General features: G+C 42.6%; 1 protein-coding gene across 5 annotated transcripts in view; it reads left to right on the top strand.

Moving 5' to 3' along the window:
* FARP1 (FERM, ARH/RhoGEF and pleckstrin domain protein 1) overlaps positions 1-20300 on the top strand; it is a 207888-nt gene that overhangs the window by 185977 nt on the left and 1611 nt on the right. For 3 of the 5 annotated variants that reach the window (XM_035319002.1, XM_035318993.1, XM_035318986.1), the window contains exons 17-26: positions 4484-4565; positions 7239-7476; positions 9075-9205; positions 11969-12037; positions 14098-14187; positions 15109-15191; positions 15566-15678; positions 16140-16303; positions 18910-19017; positions 19618-19769. In XM_035319002.1, the coding sequence (XP_035174893.1) occupies positions 4484-4565; positions 7239-7476; positions 9075-9205; positions 11969-12037; positions 14098-14187; positions 15109-15191; positions 15566-15678; positions 16140-16303; positions 18910-19017; positions 19618-19769 (1230 nt within the window). Of the gene's footprint in view, positions 1-4483; positions 4566-7238; positions 7477-9074; positions 9206-11968; positions 12038-14097; positions 14188-15108; positions 15192-15565; positions 15679-16139; positions 16304-17692; positions 17830-18909; positions 19018-19617; positions 19770-20300 lie in introns of all 5 variants that reach the window. The other 2 variants (XM_035319022.1, XM_035319011.1) reach the window with 2 other exon arrangements.

Genomic DNA, 20300 nt, shown 5'->3' with positions numbered 1-20300 from the left:
CCACAACAGAGATAGCTTCCCTAAGGCTGGTGGGGCTCCGGGTAGCTCTGGTGGCTTCAGCAGCACATGTCCTCTGCTCTGAACAGTGTCCCTGCAACACTTACTGCCTGGCAGGACAACTGCAGCAGTATCTGTAATGGGCAGGGTGCTGGGAGGCACTGCATAATAAGCACTGTGGGAGAGGAAGAGTGTGTTTGGCTTCTACTGACTCTTGTATTTCACCTGCAAAATGTTTGTCTTACGGAAAAGGTAGTTTCAGTGGGGAATGATTAAGGTATCGCTTAATACTAGAACTGTGGTTAGTAGTGCTCTTAAAATGTCCAAAGGATCTAAGTGCTTAAAGATGAGCTGTAGTACCCAGGAGGGAGACGCTGTCCCTAAGCCTGTAACAGAAGGTCACGCTCTCAAATATCATTTGCTGCAACTGAATTTTTTTGCTGCAATTGAAAGGCTGCAATTTTATGTTTTTATGTTGACCTGGAAAGAAATCTGCATTGAGATACCTTTCCCTCCTTTGCCTTGCCATCATCCCCATCAGATTTTTGTGCCTTCTGCTGGCATTTGTGGAGGGCCGAGGGTAGTATGGGCTGACCCGAGATATCCTTTCATTCATTTTTCAGTGATGTGCACTGAGTAGCTTGCATAATTGGAAAACCCAACATAGCTGCTTGCGTGGGCTCTGGTGGCCTTTTTTAGTATTATATAATGTATTTTCTGAGTTTCTTATCAGGTAAAAAGTCGGTCACCTCCTCTTTGCTTGCAGTTGTACACTTGCGTTATGGTGAAAAGGAAGGGACTATTTGTAGACAAGTGGGAAATGAGCTTATTATAGAACAGTATCTCCACTATTCAGCCTGATTTTCAGTAGCATTAGACCTCCCCACACTAAGTGGAGCAAGAACACATAATGTGTAGGGAAAACAGCTTCTGCATTTTCTGTAGAATCAGCTCTTGATGAAAATTTGTGGGGATCTATTCCCTGAGCTGTCGCTTGTCACCGGCAGATAGACTCCGTGTCCAAACAGTGACCCATGAAGACAAGGACTAAGAAGAGTGATTTAGCCATCGATGCACAACAAATGAGCAGCTTCTTCCCCCTCAGTAAGCTGAGTGTTGTTATTCAAAACATACCCCGCAGGGAGAGCTCTCTTCTCTGCTGCTGTGCTTTGGGCTGCTGAAGTAGTAAGACGCCATCTGATGGGTTGGGTGTTTGGTTTTTTTCAGTCATCTGTGTGTTTGGATGCTCTTTGAGCAGGGGAGGTTCTTTTCTTACTTACTTGGGATTTGTGTGTAAAGGAGCTGGGGAAAAGAGTGGTGTAGTGTAGGGATTGCTGTGGAGACAAGGCAGAGAGCTGGAGTGGAGTGGAGGACAGTTTTAGTAGGTAGATGTGAAACCATCCTGTTCCTCCCTTCCTGGCCCCACACCTAGCTTTAGCTTTCCCTGCCCTTCTGCTGTGCATCACAGCCCATGTAGGTATGTATCATCCCCAGTGGGAAAAGCATCTCTGTTCCACGGGGCAGCATTTGTGTGGGAATAAAGAACCAAAGCAGGGAGAATGGTTGGAACGAGGGGCGGTGCCTGGCCATCACGTCTGGATTTTCTTAGGGTTTTACCTCTTCCAGCAGGACTCATCTGCTTATAGCACAGGTTGCCTCTGCTGAGCCAGCAGCTGCAGAGAGGCTGTTGCTTTTGGGGATCCCCCTTCTCTCCCTCTTTGCCTCTCTAGCAAGATGCTGAGCAAGATGTAAAAACCCACAAACTTTAAAAAAAAAAAAAAAAAAAAAAAAAGGCTTTGGCAAAAGCTAATTAAGGGGAATGTTCCTGATGTCGTGCGTGTGGCTGGCTTGAGGAGATGCTGTGCAAGCAGCCAGTGCTGGCTGAGCTGAAGAAGGGCCAGGGGGTCAACTTTTAGGAAATAAGGACCCGACTGTTCAACGAGCAACCACACTAAATATTAGCTGAAGTTCACAGAGTCAGTGGAAGCACTCACTGTGACTTCGGTAGGCTCAGGGTCAGCCTTTGAATAGCTAGCTGGTGGATACAAGCTTGGCAAGGAGTATTTCAGCCAACTGATGTGTAGCCTTGAGATCAGAAAAGCAATTTTCTATTTAAAAATAACAGCCTGCAATGATGTCCTTAATATTTATCTTGGCACTACAACAGAAAGGTACCAAACTGCTGAAGTCCATTAGATTAAATCAAACGGAAAGACATAAAAAAGGGCCAAGGCAATGCCAGAGAGTCAGAGAATAATGCATAAAGCAAGAATTCTCCTAGAGATAATTACCGAACACTGCGTCGTTCCTGGCAGCAGCACAGATTCGTCTGGCTTTGACGTTTCTGGGATTGTGTGCAAATGCTCAGCGTGAACCGTTCGGGATGGGATGCTGCCTGCCGGCTGCACGGGCGGAGGGCTGCTTTCACGCGCTTCCCACCAGTGCAGCACTACTGCCTTGGACTTCAAATGCTTGTGGTTTTCGGCTGGGGGCACTTTGCTATGTGCCACGTTGAGCAGAGCATTAGAGGCTGGAAAGTTTTATTTACAGCCTCTCAGAGGAAAGCCCAGTGGGGAGAGCTGCTGGATGGAGAGGACATGGGTGAAGGGGAGGGGAGGGAGCAGCGCAGGGGGGGCCGACAGAAGCTTTGTGGGGAGAGAAAATGGGCTTTTGTCATCGGGTAATTCAGAAACTGTAGCCTTGTAATGTTCATACATACATACCCCTGTTGTTGCTGGCAGTATAGACCCTTTCTCAGGTTTGTGTTTCATAGTTTTGACTATGGCAGCATTTATTTAATGTAGTGCTTTTGCAAAACAGGCAATGCTAATTGCAGCTACCATTGACACAGCCCGACTTCCTACCCCAGTGTAGCCCTTGGTTTCAGAAAAACATCTAAAGTCTTACAGAGAGCTGTATTTTTCTTACTTCAATAGCCGTGTGAGTGCCTGACAGACTTAACACAAGAGAAGATAATTAAAGGCAGCCTATGACACTGGATGTTGTTCAAATGAACATGGAACAATCCCTTATTTATCACCTGAGACCCTTTGTGGAAGGATGACACTGAGGATGTTTCTATGTAGCACTCATGATCCCTGCCCTCTGCATTTCCCCGTTAGAAAAGCATGCAGAGAGGTTATCCAGCATGAACGTAACCGTGCCTATCTTTACAAAACAAAATACGTCTGAATAAGTCTATTCATGTAATAACGTAGAGATTTGGTACATATATAGATGTATTTTCCATGGGTCTCACCAGTGGAAAGTATATCCTAACAACAGCTGCAAAACACGTTCTGTGATTTGGTGAGTGGGGAACTTCTCTGGCTAAATTGCTGCTACTGAGGAAGGCAGGGATTTACCATCTGCTTGTCCATTTATTCCTTCGCTGCACACAGAAATTTCTTGAAAGAGTAAACTACTGCGAATGAGTGAAAAACAATATATCCATCAGCAGTAACACAAAACAGAGGTTCTGTTATTCTTGGGCTCATGGAGAATTTACTTATATTTCTGCCCTTTTCCAAGGTAGTGCATTTCTTTGTCTGAATTGCAATTGCTCTGTCTGCAGATCTGTCCCAATAAGCAGATGTGGGAATGGCATTGGATTTAAAAAAATGGAGGACAGCTTGAAAAAAAAACACCCTGCAGGAACCTCGGATGCAGTATTAGCAGTTGGAAAGGGGAGGGGAGCAGTGCTTCTCCTCTCACCCTCCTACTGATTTTCTTTTGAAAATTGAACTTCCTTGGAATAGATCTCTAAGAGTTAGATTCTTATATTCATGATTTTTTTTCCTCCAGTGTTCTCTAAATGATGTGTTTGGACTCATCCAGTGTGTGACATCCCTGCCTGTCTCGCACATGGGCTTAGAAGCAGAAACATCTTTTTCATCAGAAGTTGGGCTTCTCCCAGAGGGAGCACCCACCCAAGTGCAGCTGGCTGGGTGGGAGGGGAGCAGTTTGCAGTCTTCATACCAAAAGTGACATACTGAAAGTCAGTTCTCTGCCAGTATGTTAGACTCATGAGTCAAACCCAGATGCTGGGCAGATTATTTTTCCCCACTGTCCCTTGCACAAGCAGAAAGCTTTTCAGAGCAGGAGCCTCCTGTTCTGGGGTTCGATTCTTGTTTCCTAACAGCATTGTCCTTCTGCTCTAAGCCCATGTGGCGCAAAGGCATTTTGATGTCTTTTTCTCAAGGCATTTCCAGCCTCCTCTAGTCTGTTTAAAAACCCCAGCAATTTTCTTTAAAGGTCTAATCCTTCTGTTAAGTGTCTGCCCTCGCTATTGTCAGGAGTGCAAGCCAGGCTGGGTGAAGAGCCAGCCATCCCTGGGAGTCACGCGTCCGTCAGGAAGACGCCTCGCACGCTCCCGAGCCAAGGAGCACGGGGGTTAGGGTTTTGAAAGGAACGAGCTGTTGAGTTCCTTTCTGTGTAAGTGATTATGTTGCCTGACTGAAGTGTGCGATCTTTCTGTTGCTGACAGGGAAGGCCGCTCTAATGCTCACATTAAAGGAGATTACCAAAGAATCGGGGATGTTATGCTAAAGAACATTCAGAGCATGAAGGTAGGAATGATCCTATAACCATTACACTTTGACATGGATTAGAATCAGCCTGTGTTTCATTTTCATGTGATGTTGCCCATTGTGCTGGTTTTTGCCAATTTTAATCAAAGCTTATGCTATACCAGTTTCCTTTGATGAGTATCAAGTGCTGGGTGAGCACCGAGATTGCAGAATTGCAAGACGACATTAAATTGCACAGCCCCTTTCCACAGCCCCCTCTCCAAATTTAGGAGCGATAAACACAGAAGTTCAGGAACATTTCACTTCCAGATCTTTATTCTTTCAAATAAGGAGACAAAACATCAGAATTTTTATTTCCGAAGAGATACTTCAAAAGCCAACTGTGCCTACTTGTGCATGCAAATAAAAATGTTAAAAAATTGCAGGAGCAGTGACTGGAACCTGGATCTTGATTTGATTTGGGAAACTTCTGCTTGTGCGCTACGGTGCCAAGTTAGACAGAGGATTTTTGAATGAATAATTGCTTTTAAGCTGTAAAGCTGAAAGCAAAAATAGGTGTACGAGCAGTGAATCAAAACGTAACGTTCTGCGGGCTGTGCCTCCGCTCTCGGTCTGCCTGGAGCAGCATTTGTGAAGCCGGGCACTGCCAATAGCTAGGACAAACTGCGTGGATGGCAGGCACGGGATCCCTACAGACTCATACAGTACAGATGGATAACACACAGCTCACCTTATTAATGTGTCTGTGCATCCAGTCTGTCTGTCAGTGCCTGGCAAAGGACAGCACTACACGTTCAGCATGTGGACCTCCTTTCTGAACTACGGGATAAATCCTTCCCTGGTGACCTGCCACATGTGCGTTCTCCCATTGGTACAGGCAGCAGCCTTGGGTCCTTGGCTGGAGGAAAGGGCAGTTTGGACCTTATGGCTCTCCTAGATGGTGGTTAGTATTGAGCTCATCTTTCAGAAGGACAGACGGATGTGCAGAGAGGTGAAGTGGCATGGAAGCAATTACAGAGCAAGTGGGAGGAAAGAGAACATAGAAGTCTTGATTCACAATTACCAGCACATAGACACTTTTGTCACCAGTAAGGCAGTTTTACCCTTCTGCAGTAGCAGGAACAGCTTTTTCCCCTCAAGACACATTTGCATTGGAAGAAATGCAGGGGGACTTTTCCACTCCCAGCCCTCCCCTCTAAAGGGAGACACACCTTTTCACAAAGTTTTTGGAGTCTCAGTGAGCTTCTGACACATTGTCCTTCTGCTCTCAGTACCTTGCAGCATTAAATTTTGTCCTTCACTGCCTGCAAGTCCTTCTGTAGCACTAGCCCAGAGACAGTATGCAACCTCACTGTAACTTAGACCCATTGGTGTGCTTTCACCTTTGCTGCTCTCCCTTTCCCGTTAGAGGATTTTGTTCCAGTTGCTTCAATAAGCAAATCACTGTCACCACTGCTGATAAGAACAGATACGCAGAGGAAGGAGGCAAAACCCAGTTTGACCTAAGGAACTGCATAGGAAATGATAAAATTAGTTAAAACTCTACACTGTATCATGAGATCTGAAAACTGACACTCCTTGTTTAATTAACTTACGAGAGAAGTCAAGTAATTAATGGGCAGCCTCTGTACTGGTCCCGGGGGTCTGCGGTGTCTTTGCCTGCTGTCAGAGCTGCAGGCCTGCAGGACGAATACGTAGCCTAGGGATGAAGTGAAGACTGCAGGGAAGTCGTGTTCCTGGTGAAGATGTCACATATCGCAGGAAGAGGAAGTTGACTGGAAATGTGTCAAAAATCACAAGCTTTAGATTAAGCCAAACTGTTTTCTGAGGTCCATTCAATATACACATTCGATTTTGATTTGTTGCAGGTTAATATTTTACCAGGTACTGGGAGACCTTATTTGGCTGCTCAGAGAAGCTCTATGTATCCTGAAGAATCAGGTCACCTTTTGTAATACACAAACAAAACCCCTGTGTTAATTGTTCATTAAAATACTGCTGAATTGTTTTATGGGACCCATGAATGACCTGTGATGCTGGGACCTAAGTGAAGTTTTACATGTTTCATGCAAACCTCATTCACTTGCTGGTGCATAACTCTCCCACTACCAGTGGGATCATTTTAGAAACTGCACTAAGTAGAAGAAGATGTAATCCAAGCATGGCGAACTCCAACATTGCCATTTCTGTTGGACAACTATGTTTCTGTGTTTGTTCAGATTCCCAGGAGATAAAACTTCTCATTAATAAGAGGGGAACAGAAGCCAGAAGTCCAGTTGCCTGCATCTCAATTCTCCCAAACCACCTAAGTGATCGGGGGCATTTAAATGCCTTCATCCTCCTATAAAATCCTATTTTGTTTCCTGGCACTGCATTCCTCTCTCTCCCTGTTGCTCCAGCTTGCACGAGCTATGTTTATGTCATCTCCTTGCCTTTGGACTTCTCCCTGATGCGAGAGCTTTGTTCACTCACGTACTTCTTACAGTGAAAGCAGGGTTGGGGGGGTGTACATCTCATTAGTAATGACATTTCTTCTTTTCAAGTGCATATCAGAGGCGCTGTATTGCACAGCGATTCTGCTTGCAAAATCCCAACTGCTGTGAGAGTTGGATTTTTTACTGGTACAGGTTTGGGATGAATGTTTATGAGTCACATCTCGCCATGTTTGCTAATAGCTCTGCCATGTGCTTGTTCTTTCTTTGTGCCTGAAAGCAACTGGCAATTCACCTGTGGAAGCACAATGAGATTTTAATGGAGTTGGAGAATGGGATCAAGAACTCTCGCAAGCTGGAGACCTTTTGCAGGGACTTCGAGCTACAGAAAGTCTGCTACTTGCCTCTCAACACCTTTCTCCTCAGGCCTTTACACAGGCTTATGCACTACAAGCAGATAATGGAGAGGCTTTGCAAACATTACCCACCAGCCCACGTAGACTTCAGGGATTCGAGAGGTAAGTGAGGGAAAAGACATCAGTTCCTGCAGCTGGGGAATGTTAGAGGTGCATGTGCAAACTATACCAAAAAAAAGTAAGCCTACATTCAAAGAGTTGCAAAATCAAGCACTTAGAAGACCAGAAGTGGTATGATTAAGGTTGTCCTTGTAATCACATAATGGCACACTCTGGACAAACATTTGGAAGAGAAAGCTGCTGGGGGTTATTAAATATGCAGAAATGACATGCAGTTCAGGAAGTCTCTTGAGCTGAAAACAGTTGGGAGGTCAGGAGAGAGCACAGGAGACACACCAGATGTGCTTGCCTTGTGCTTGCCAGCTTTCCCTAGCTATCTGCTGGGAACACAAAGCGTTGGCCTAGGTGAACCCTTGGTCTGACCCTGTGCAGTGGCTGTTGTTATGTCTTAAGGAGCGTATTATTTTTCCAGACATACAGTTTGTTCTATTACCACTTCCACGATTTGTTTCAAGAACTCAAAGCTGCCAACACGTGTTGTTGTTTTCTTTTTTCTTTTTTTTTTTTTTTTTTTTTTCCAAATGTGAAGAATTTTTATTCCTGTAGTCTGAGGTCACTGCTTGCTACTTCTTTTCAATGATTTGTTTGCCTCCTTTCATGTACCCTTCCTCCCCCCCATTGTAAGCTGTCTAAATTTAGTGATACCTATGTTATCTATACTGTTAGTACTCAGGGCACATCCACAGAAGGAATGGGCAGGGGACAGTGCCCGGGACAGCTGCGCCAAGCTCTATGGTGTCAGCTGAGCTGGCTGCCTGAGTTCCTTGCAACGAGGAGGCAGTGCACAAAACAGGGAGGTAACTTGACCTGTGGCGATAGGAAATGCCACAGAGGTCTGTGGCACTGCATGACACGGATGTTGGCCTGAATGCAGCTGCTGCCTGAAAGACCTCAAGGAGTACAGCGAGTAGTGCCTTCGTGTCTCCTAGCCAAGGCTGTGTGGTGAGGGTGATGTGTTGTTTCCCACCTCCCTGCAGAGTGCACCAACCACCGAGGTTTGATTCCTGCTCCACTTTCGAAATGGACACTAACACAGGATTCAAAGGTGAAAAGGGACAGTGTGACTTGGGGACACCGTTGCTCTGGGAGCACTGTCTTTTACTAAGGTGCTTGCAGATTTTAGTTGAAGGTCAGGGTGTAAAGGCAGCAAGAATAGGGGAGATGTGGATGTGAATCCCACCAAGTGACAGGCAGCAGAGAACACAGGTCTCTCGTTAACACATGGTTTAACTGTGCTCTGAGCAATGATATAGGAAGGAGGAACCACTGTTACTGTGCCATTAGCTGTATTTTTTAAATGCAGAGTTACCATTAATTGACTTGACTATTCCTACAAAGTTTCTGTAGCTAAAACCAGAGCAAGGAACTGACGGTCTCTTCGTTACAACGCTCCATCCTTAGTAAGATGATATCCAGAGTTGGTGTGGTTTTTAGTCCGCCTGAGCAGGTTTATTACTCTGTGAAGGAAAAGGGTATCACAAGGAAGGTGATGTTCATGAACTGCTTGCTGCAGACAAAGGTTTTTCCTTTTGAACATTCTTGTAAGTTTATAATAAGCATTTCACGGTTTTGTTATCTAGCTGCTTTGGCAGAGATTTCTGAAATGGTGGCTCAGCTCCATGGCAATATGATAAAGATGGAGAACTTCCAGAAGCTGCACGAACTCAAGAAAGACTTGATAGGCATAGACAATCTGGTGATCCCAGGAAGGGTAAGTAACAGAATTGTGACCAAAGTTTGATATCATTTCAAAGCATTAGGTATATTTTAGAAATCTGATTTTTTTGAGCATCTGTGAAATTGCCTTTCCTCATATGAGTCTTTTTTTCTCACAAAAAGCTATCAAATGTAAACATAATAATACCATAGAAAACAGCGGCCTTTAAAATGGGAAGAAGCAATCATCCTTATTATTTTTTTTACTGATTTTATTAGGTTTATCTTATGTATAGATTTGGATGGTTGTAGGCAATTCCAAACATCTATTACAAGAGGCAGTAAAAACGTACTATTTATCGCAGCATTCAGAGCTTGAGCGGTTGCACATTTCCTCATTTCTTTCTGCCCTTATTTTTTCTTTTCAGTCCTCAGTGCTAGAGTGTAGCAGATTAAAGGAAAGCAAGACATTTGTGCTGGAGGACCTTCAGCCTGCTCACGATGCCTGGCTTTGAAACTCGTGGCCCTGGAGACAAGCAGTCTCTTTAGTCTACATGTAATGTTAGGCAATATTTTTTGAGACAGTGTTGCCTTAAGTAAATACTTTTAATTATGTTATAGGAATGAGGACATCTCTTCCTTACTTGCCGTACTTTTTTAAAACACAGGCTTATTTCAGAATAAATGACCCTCTGCAGAATTTATAACCTTTTCTGCTTTACTGTGTACGCGTATCTGTGCGCGCAAGCTTGAGAGTTGCCTTGTAGAAGTGATTTCCTCCCTACTTCCCCAACTCCTGTGCATAATACAGAAAGGCACTGCTTGTGGCAACAGAAAACGCATCACTGACTGTTCGTGCCCCTCATGCATTTCTGGGAAACAGCTAGGAATAAAGGATGAGTTTTGGATTGGATCGCAAGTACAGCAGTGCTTGAACATGCCCTGCAGCCTGGCCATCCAGCCCGGGGTCTGCATGCAGAGCCATGTCCGTGCCTAGAGCCACCACAGGCTCCTGGCAGAGAGGCAGCTTTTTGGCCTCTCTGTGCTCTTGTTCGTTTAAGGATTTAAACATTTTAGATAAGGGGGTTGAAGTGGAGCTGAGCACAGGTATTTCTTGATTTTTGGCAGTCCCCCATGCTCTCACTTGGCCTCCTCCCTGTGCCTCCAGCAGCCACTGTGGCTCGTGCTCCCTTCCAGTGATCCACAGACCATGCACGTCCCTGGCAAGCCCCTCAGGACACTTCCCAGCCCGTGCATCCTCCATCACATGAAATTAAATGCTGTCATCAGTTGTTTCTGCTACCCTGTTCTATTTAAAGACAGGGCTGTCTTCCTCTCGTAGGAAGTTCAAGAAGGCGGCAGATGGGGGTCAGAGGCTGATTGCCTGCCAAGACGAAAGGTTTTGGCTGCCATGCTCTGGCAGATGCCCAAGACGTTGCTGCTTTCCAGCCCTTTGGCCACGCAGCCTGGCGCAGGCCGGGCTGGAAGGCAGATGCTGCTGAGCAGTGCCGATGATGCCCATGTGTTACCCAGAGGTGGCCCAGTGCCACCTCTCAGAGGAGAACCTCTGAGGAGGCTTCTCATGCAAGGCCTGCGATTCGGCCATCCCAAAGGGGGCTTTGGGTAACCATCGTCTTCACGTTGCCCCAGTCTCTGCAGCCACCGACCTGGTTCCCAGGTTGGATGTTAAAGTATCCCATGGTTGGTACTGCTTCCAGATGGCGATGGCCTGCAGCTCTTCTGTGGGTTTGGACAGTGCTTGCTCTGCTGGAGCTAGGCCTAGTAGTACTGACCATGAGGTAGTACTACATAAATAGTATGTGGTGCCAGCAGCAGCTTCCAGTGGCCTCTCTGGTACCATGAGCTCACTGTGACAGAAGGAATAACCTTCTCTAGGCACTTTTTCCACCCCTTAGCCCTAACTTAATGTGGGAAGGGGGCTGGACACGTCACAGCAACCCCAAGGCAACTGGAGTGTCTCTCTGCCAGATTAATCTCCCTACAGCTAATTCATTGCTAAGCTGCAGGTGATTATGATGCTTTATATGCCTTTTGCATGCACAATATGAGTAGAATGACCTTCAAAAGACCAATAAATAAATATAAACCTCTTGGCCAAAGCTGGAGGGAGTGACTGAAAAGTTATGTTTTGATGGGGTTCAGGTATGTGTACGGTGGAATTATGTTATAGATCACACTAAAGCCAGGAAACCCCAGCGTTTTGAAAGTTCTGGTTGTGATACTCTTCCGATAATTACATCCCTAAACATTTTTAACAATTTCCTCTGAAGTAATGCACTGTATTACTTGACATGGACTGTACTAGAACAGCTCACGCTGCCAGACCGATTTCCTCCTTTTCTGCTGCTGATGTTGATTTGTTCAGTTGATTTTTCACCTCGGTGAAGAGCTGTATATGCTGTACACACAACACAAGCTGACCCGTGTCTAAGAAGTAACATACAGACCAACTTATCATTAGCATTTACATGATTAGTAATAAGAATAATACTCATTCAAAACTGATGAAGTAGGTAGCTGTCTGAAAGAATCAATGTTAGGTACAGAAAATTTTGCATAGCTGAATTTTCCTGAAATGAATGAAAGACTATCCAGCAGTTGATGCTAAAGATGGTTAAGAATGGAAAGAAAATATCCTATAACGATTTTTAACATATTTAGTAAAGAAAATAATTATCTTGGTGACTGATAATCAAGTCAGTCTTATGACCAAGTAGTCATATTTATTCTTGCATACTAAAAAATCATAATCACTTTGGCAAAAGATACATATTTGTTTTGTATTTGCTTTCTCCAGGAGTTCATTAGACTGGGCAGTCTTAGTAAATTGTCCGGAAAAGGTTTACAGCAACGAATGTTCTTTCTGGTAAGCAAGAAGGCGATTTTTCTTTATATATCGAGATGTAACTGTAGGCAACTATTAAGTAATCTGGAACTGTGAATTACAGTAAGTATTTTTAAACAATTGCTTAAATCAACAAAATACATCACCTAGCTGTTTGTTAAGAATATATGTTTATTTCCAAAACCTATATTCTCTTTGTCAGTGCTTACAAAGATAGAATTTTTATTTTTATATGACACTGTGAATACCATGATAAAATAATACCTCCTAGCAACATTGTCTTACATATAAGCAGAGTCATTACAAAATGAAAAGTGGCACCAAGGTTAGTGATCATATCCAGAAAAGAAGATAAAGAATAACTCTGAGTGATATAAAAGATAATCCACATAATGCTCTCAGGACACATTACAGAAGCAAGTTTCTCCACAAAGCATCCAGTTTCAGCCCAGGTATGCCTAGCATGTTGATGGGTCTGCCTTTACCTGGAGATACATTTTGAAGCTCTTTCACTGGGAAAAATTATCTCCTCCCACCATCACTCGCAGCATTTTCAGGTTTCAGCAATCTCACTCAGTCTGAAATCCACAAGATCTGATCAGATGGTTTTTCCTCTCTTCTTGGAAAGCTGACTTGCTCTTAGGACCCCAGTCCTGCTGCAGCTCAGCCATTGATGCTGGGGGACTGGAATGCCCAGCAGAGTGCCCAGATTTTATAGTCGGGTGGTATGGGGCAGAACATTAAAGAGTCAGTGCAGCATGACAGGAACACCCTTCCTTGGCTCCTTGTGTGCAAAAGGTGAAGATGTATAGAAAAGTTTGCAAGCTTGCTAGATTTTATGGGGTGCTTAGCATTTACTCTCCCAGATGAGCCCAACATGTAACTGCTAGTTTTACCCTGGTAAGATTATGCTCTGGCTTTAAAGGTGCTAATGAACATGGTGCATATTTCCTTGCATACCACCATTCTCATTGCCAGATGATACCTTGATATTATACTTTTATAAAATGCTGAAAATTGAGACTAGGCTCTTAAATCAATCTCAGTTTTTGGCAGTTGCTCGCACTCTCGGAGAAGTCTGTCATCTGCCTCAAGGACCAGAATCTTTCTTGGAGATAAAAGCCTGAATCAGTATTCTGTGACTCCAAATACATGTGTAATTATTGGCAAAATTAAATCCCCCTCTAGTGGCCAATCCACATCACTCCATGAATTACTGCTATTCGGTTGCAGAACTCTGTAGTGAGAATTGTTTCCCTCCACAGAGTATGATTCTCTTGATGCAACAGCTATGTTTGAGAACATCATCTTTTGACATGTGGTCAGTGAAAATAGGCCATTATTTCTACAGCATGCAACCAAATGCAGGTGGTCATTTGACATGTTGTTGTCAACTGCTGTTGCATGCAGGAAGTTCTACATGTCAAGATATAGTCAGTCACTCCACCTTGACATTTCTAACCTAGTCACCTACATTCAACAGGTCTCACAGCCTCCTTTCAAATATGTGGAGTAATAGATAACCACCTGAAGAGGACACACCTGTCTTGGGGCATGCTTCCTTTCCACCCAAATCAGGATAAAGGATTGATGAAGCAGGCTTATCTTCCATTGCTTCGCACTGCCCCAGACTGTGAAATGTCCTACGTGGTTTCACTGCTGTGGCCTGTTAATTTTGACCCAGAGATCATTAAGGGAATATTAGAAGGTATCATCAAATGAAAAATTGTGGGAATGAGCCTGAGACTAAATGGGAGGAAGGAAGGGATAGTAACAGATAATACTAGGCAAACTGTCTAGGAATGTCTAAACTGAGGAATGGGGGGTTCGCCATTGTCTAACACTTCGAGGTCAACAGCAGTCCATCATAGTTGCAGCAAGGTAACTCAATGGAGACAATATACACAGATAATGTTGACGTGTAAAGTATATTGTATATAATACTAGGCAAACTGTCTTAATGCTTTTTTGGATTCTTGCATTAGGACTGCCAGTACTGGCTAGTTTTCTTGTATTTACTATTCTGATATTTTTCTACATGTGCCAACATAATTCTAATAATGCTTATTCTTGCTTTTTAGTTTAATGATATTTTGTTGTACACAAGTAGAGGCCTGACTGCATCAAATCAGTTTAAAGTCCACGGGCATCTGCCACTGTATGGCATGACAGTAAGTATAATAAGAACTTGGATTCATGCTTAAATGGTTATTTAAGGTCCCATCTTTATTGCTTGCTCAGTTTCTGCTGGAGTGAGAGCAGTAGCAAAGGGTTGTTCTCTGATTCAGAGAAGTTACAGTGTTGTTTTTTTTTTTACTCTATTATTTGAGACCATAAATTTAACCATGTTTCTTACAAGTAATTCATAACCAATTGCTAACAGAAACACTGTATGAGGCAAGTAATCAGTAGTGGCAATTTCAATCCTATGAAAAAAATGTTTCCTGGTATTTCTATCTATTTATCTTAAAGCCAAGGTAGTGGGAAACTGCAGGCAGCAATATGTCACTCTGCGCCCTTTTGCAATTCTTCTGGAAAATAGACGATTCAGGCCAAATAACTAGTAATAGTTCTTCTTCTTATATGATTTAGCAAATGTTCTTGGTGGTTTCAAAACTTCCATTTTCCCCATTATTTTCATTGGAACTTCTCACGTTCTCATATCTATTTTATACTGTTCTCCTGATATTGAATTAGATGATCACTACCACAGTAACTGAATTTCTCTCAGCACTGGTGAGGCTTCAAGTTTTATCTAACGTTTCTAGGAATCTACTCAGTTATTGATGTCCATTTGGCATGACTGGTTCACAGCAGTATAGTGCTATGCTAAGTGTCCAAAGCACTCCCATATAAAAATACAATTGTCTTCCTTTCTTCGACAAAAAGCCTTCCTTTTGGCTTAAAAGGTTATTGCAGAACTTAGTTTTTTTTTCACCTTTCTGGCCACCAATTTTTTCTAGCTCAAAAAGTTCTTTGTGACCATCTCACTTTTCTTTTCCGTTATGGTAAAAGCTTGTTCAGTTCACTGTTTCAACTTAAGAAATATGATTACTTCCCCTAGTCTGACTGCATGTTGACTTTTCTCTCAGATAGAAGAAAGTGAAGAGGAATGGGGGGTTCCCCATTGTCTAACACTTCGAGGTCAACAGCAGTCCATCATAGTTGCTGCAAGGTAACTCAATGGAGACAATATACACAGATAATGTTGACGTGTAAAGTATATTGTATATTTCTCTGTGGCTTTCACAGTGGGACAGGTAGGCAAGCAGATAGATGTCATTTTGTTTGGATTTGCTCCTAAAACAATTTCAAAGGCATATTCTTCTGTGAAAGTCATTTGCATAAACAAAACAAAACAAGTGAATGGGACAAAAAAAGAGTTGCAATTGTGCAAGTCAGAACCAAAAATAAATTATTAGGAAAAAGCTAGCATCTCATGTCTGTATTTGTTGATTTAAATTAAAATCAAGTTCAACTTGGGACTACTTCTTAGAGTTTGTTTTCAGCCTGCATGAAAGCGATTAAAGCCTGAATTTTCCTTGTCAGTACCCGTTCTGAAATGGACAAATGGACTGAGGACATTCAGATGGCAATAGACCTGGCAGAGAAAAGCAGTGGCCCTGCACCAGAATTGCTGGCTAGTAGCCCACCTGACAATAGTAAGTAAATGCTAGAGAGAAGGTTTTGTTAATTTTAGTCAGCATAGTCGGTGATTGCTTCTATACAGAGTGCTGATATATGCTAGCCACAAGTCAGATTGGTAGTTGAAGTTGATATATATATATTTATGTATGTACCATTGTAATGTTTTTGTTGATGTTAGCAGAAAGTTTCACTGCATAGAGATGTGACTTAAGCATAATGATTTCAGGAAGTATTTTGCAAGACTTGGGCGGTCCTTGGAAGGTATTAAAAACACTGATGAAGCATAGTGGTCTTTGATTCTAACACTCGCAGAAACACGTAAAAATAATCTACGTAACATCTGCACAAAGTTGTCTCTAAAAGTGTGTTTTGAAGCTAGTTCACGAGATTGTGAACAGACTTACTTGTTTAATTTTTCCAATTATATATGTTGTTGCATAGAGGAAGAAAGATGCTTTTTCCCTGCATTTCATAGAGTCTCCTGATGAAACTACTGTAGACCAGGAATCTGAGGACGATCTCAGTGCATCCCGCACCTCACTCGAACGTCAGTCACCACACCGTGGCAACACTACGGTGCACGTCTGCTGGCACAGAAATACCAGTGTTTCAATGATCGACTTTAGTATTGCTGTGGAGGTATCTGCCTCAGAACAATCTGAACTGCAGCTCCAGATGTGCTCTTGAATGACAATTTCCTTTTTGCTCCTCCTCAATAAGTGCGCTGTTCCGCTCTTTCCTCTCGCGGATGTTCCAGGCACACCTGTGAAACTGACTCCCGTACCCTCAGACGATGGCATAAGCCCTCAGTCAAGGCACACACTTTTCACTCCCTCAGTGCATCTTTTCGAAATCAGTTAGAGCAGTAATTCTTATAGAAATAACCGCTGAAAAGTGCTGATGCTCTTGAAAACTTAAAGCAGGTCAAACTGTCTTAATGCTTTCATTGACAGAGGCATTAAGTCATTGCTCGAGCTGAAAGGATATTGTCTTTAGCTGCTGCAGACAGTTTTGATTATGTGTATTACTAACTTACTTTCTTTACCTAGCCATCTTTTCTGGAACCTTGTCTCATTGCTCAGTCCCATCTGCTTTTTCTTTATTTGCATTTTCCACCTCAAAATAAAAAGCCTTTTTCCCCCTGATCACAGCTAAGCCAATCTGAAACATGTTCCTTAACTCTGCTTAATGGACAAGGGCTAGACATTGGCTTTTCAAAGATTAAAATGAAAGACTCCTAGTTCAGTGTTTGTTCCAAGTGAGGTGGCAAGTCTGCTTAGGTGCTCCTCCTTCACCAGAGAGACACCGCAGGGAGCTCTGAATGCCTTATCACAGTCCTCATCACATGGAGGTTTGTGCTCAATGAAAGTGGTAAAAGGAATCTCAAAACTGTCAACTTCCACTCACGAGGCAGCCCTAAGATATCAGCTCTCTGTTGCGCTCGAGACGATGCCCTGACTCAGAACTTAGGGGTATGCCAGGACAGATGGTATTCAGAGTTTGCCTCTGTTTGTAAGCAGAAGAAATTGAAATTTGACCAATGAAATTGTCAAAATATATAAAATTATTAGAAAATGCTAGTTACAGAGCCTCATTTTGCTCCCATGCAGGTGCATTTTCTGCTCTTTATGCTTTTATAGCCTGCAAAGGAGGAATAGCTCAGTGTGGAACCAGCTCTCATATTTTCCCCTAATACATAGGGTTTATTATAAATTGATATAAAGTAAATTTAAACAAGTGATTTATTCTAATGAGTAAAATGTTTAGTTAGGCAAATCTTTTTACCTGAGATCAGGGTTCATTGTTCTTTACTTTTGTTCCTCCCCATGACTCAAATGTATGCAAACGTGGTGGTGAAGACCAAACACACACCCTGGAGTTATTCTGTGACAACATCTTCAGCTCCACTGCTGCTTCATGTGTGGCAGGTCACACTCATGCTCACGTCATTCTGTTGGTGCCTTTCACTTCAGCATTATCGTTTATTTTCTTTGTGTCTCTCCCTCCTCTCTGTCTTTCTTGTGGTAGAAGATCCTCTCTCTGTCAGTGACTGTACTTCCCTGCCTGCTGGACTGATCAGTGATCAGCGGCCTGTTTCCATTTCATATGTCTGCTGGTACCGAATGCAAAGCCTGTCCTTTTATGATATCCTCCAGAGTAATGAGGTAACAGAAAACTAAGGAGTATGCCTGTCACTTAGGTCACGGCGTCAGCAGTCCTCATAGCAGAGCACGGGATTACCTAAAGCAAAGGCCTTAATGCACAGCCAAGACTGGTGAAAACAGAGCAATATTCGCAAGAATATTTAGTTTGTAGTAGAGAAATCAAGACCACCAGGCTTTGAGTATTAAGCATTACAAATTAAATTATTAGCTTTTGCATTATATAACGAGAATGATGTGAATGGCTGTTTTGATCTGGATGCTAGCCCTAATATTCAACAAGGAAGGAGAAGAAATAATTCACTGAGAGCTCCGCATCACTTGCAAGGTACAGTGATGCTGGAATTTACAGTAGCTGGGTGAAAAGAGTAGTTTCTTCAGCCAGCTACTAGATACTTCTGCTTTGTATTCCTCCTCCTTGCTGTAAAATATCCAAAATCCAGCTAAGAACAAGGTTGATAGTCCTTGCTTTTGAAATCTTTGAAAAGTTACCACGTTAACTCACTGGGTACTGAGAGCTCAATCTCTATCTGCAATTCCAAAGTACGTCATAATTTTCCTTTACATCACAAATTCATGCCAGACTTTCTGTTTTCATTGCTCTATTTAAGTATCATTTGAAAAGAACAAAGACTAGGCTAACAAGACTGACGATGTTTGGTAATATTTTACGGAAAGCCACCTTAATTTAAAAAAATACATGTGTAAGTGTAGTCGTTTGAAGTTTTTGGACGTACCCAGCTACAAACAAAAACATATTACTAAGTTAACTGCTGTTTAATAGTAGAAAAATGTGGAAGAAAAATACATCCATTTGACCAAACCACCTTCACATACGGCAAGGTCCCCTAGGATGAGGTAAAAGCAGCTGATTTTTCTTACAGCCATTAAACTGCAGACAAACCTCACTTTAAGAACGACAGGTATTTCTAGTTCTGAGCTTACAGCCAAATTGAGGGAATTAAATAAGCTAAGCAGAAATGCAAACATCCTTTATGTGGGGCTTGGCTACTTTCCACCTGCTTGTACACCTCTGCAATGTGCACTTCACTGTTTTATTTGCCTACTTTTGATCTGTTTCAGAATCAGCTGTCCGGAAATCTCCTAAGAAAATTCAAGAACAGCAACGGGTGGCAGAAGCTCTGGGTGGTATTCACCAACTTCTGCATGTTCTTCTATAAGTCGCACCAGGTAACGTACTGCTCGAGCTTCTGCGTGAGCTCTTGTTGCCTGACACTTCCAACAGTTAGCTTACACTTTTGTTACTACAGAAATGCTCAATGCTGGGCTTTATGCAGGATGAAAAAAAAAGAGTAGGATATTCTATACATGGGCAAGATAGAGAAATGACGTGTTCATACATGCCATGCTCAGCAAAAGCACTTAAACAGCGAATGCTGCAGGTTGGTGAGTGCATTTCTAAAGGAGTGGGTGTTTGCAAGCCTGGGATGAACACGCGTGGTGCTCTGCCGGTGTGAAACGATGGCGCTTTAAGTTTGTCAGTTTGAAAGTACTGAAAGCCTGAGACTTGAGACAACTTTCTTACCAGGAAATACTGGTAGGATCAGCTTGCAGAAGATGTGTATGATAAGGAACCCTAAGGGTGGGCAAGCTGAAATTACCAAACAATTCAAATTGTTGCCGTTGTATAAACCTGGTACCTTTTCCATGTGAATTCAGAAACACAACAACTGCCTTGAAATGAGCGTATATTTATTTTCCATTTCACTTATGTGCTCCCCCTGCCTGTTAACATTTGATCTCACTGCATTTTTCATCATTTGCTTTCAGGACAATCATCCTTTAGCCAGCCTTCCTTTATTGGGATATTCACTCACCATTCCTTCCGAATCTGAAAACATTCACAAAGATTATGTGTTCAAGCTGCATTTCAAATCCCATGTGTACTACTTCAGGGCTGAAAGCGAATACACATTTGAAAGGTAAGTCAGTCTTCTGTGAGACTTGTGAGACAGATTTCTGTGAGAATTTTGTAAAATTCTGGGATTTTTTTTTTTCAAATAAGGTTAGTAAGTGCCAAATTTACTAAGCTGATTTAGCAATACAGGCATGTATTGCCAAATATAATATAAGCACAAGGAGAGAAAGCAATTTTTACAGTTTTAAAAGAAATTTTAAACCTGGTAATGCTAGAACCAAGTGGTTGTTTTTGATCACATGTGGTAGCTATAGTAATAATCACTGCAAAACTTGAATTAGATGCAGGAATTGTACATTCAAAATTAATCAGGCTGGCTGTACATAGCTCGCTATGTATCAGACATCAGGAAGCATGTAAACAGGTCAGAGGACTTTTAGTAGTGTGCAGGATAACTTCACTCTCTCTAGTACAACTGGCTGTAAAATCCACACCTGAAATAAAATCTAACTTTTCCCCAGAAGCTGCTGTTCTTACTATGTTCAGCCACTTTGGTGTATAATTTTTACACATTCCACTGAATTCTAGATAGATG

The sequence above is a fragment of the Oxyura jamaicensis genome, chromosome 1 (genome assembly GCF_011077185.1).
Source record: "Oxyura jamaicensis isolate SHBP4307 breed ruddy duck chromosome 1, BPBGC_Ojam_1.0, whole genome shotgun sequence".
In the NCBI taxonomy this organism is placed as follows: domain Eukaryota; kingdom Metazoa; phylum Chordata; class Aves; order Anseriformes; family Anatidae; genus Oxyura; species Oxyura jamaicensis.
This window is presented reverse-complemented; position numbering and strand designations above follow the sequence as displayed.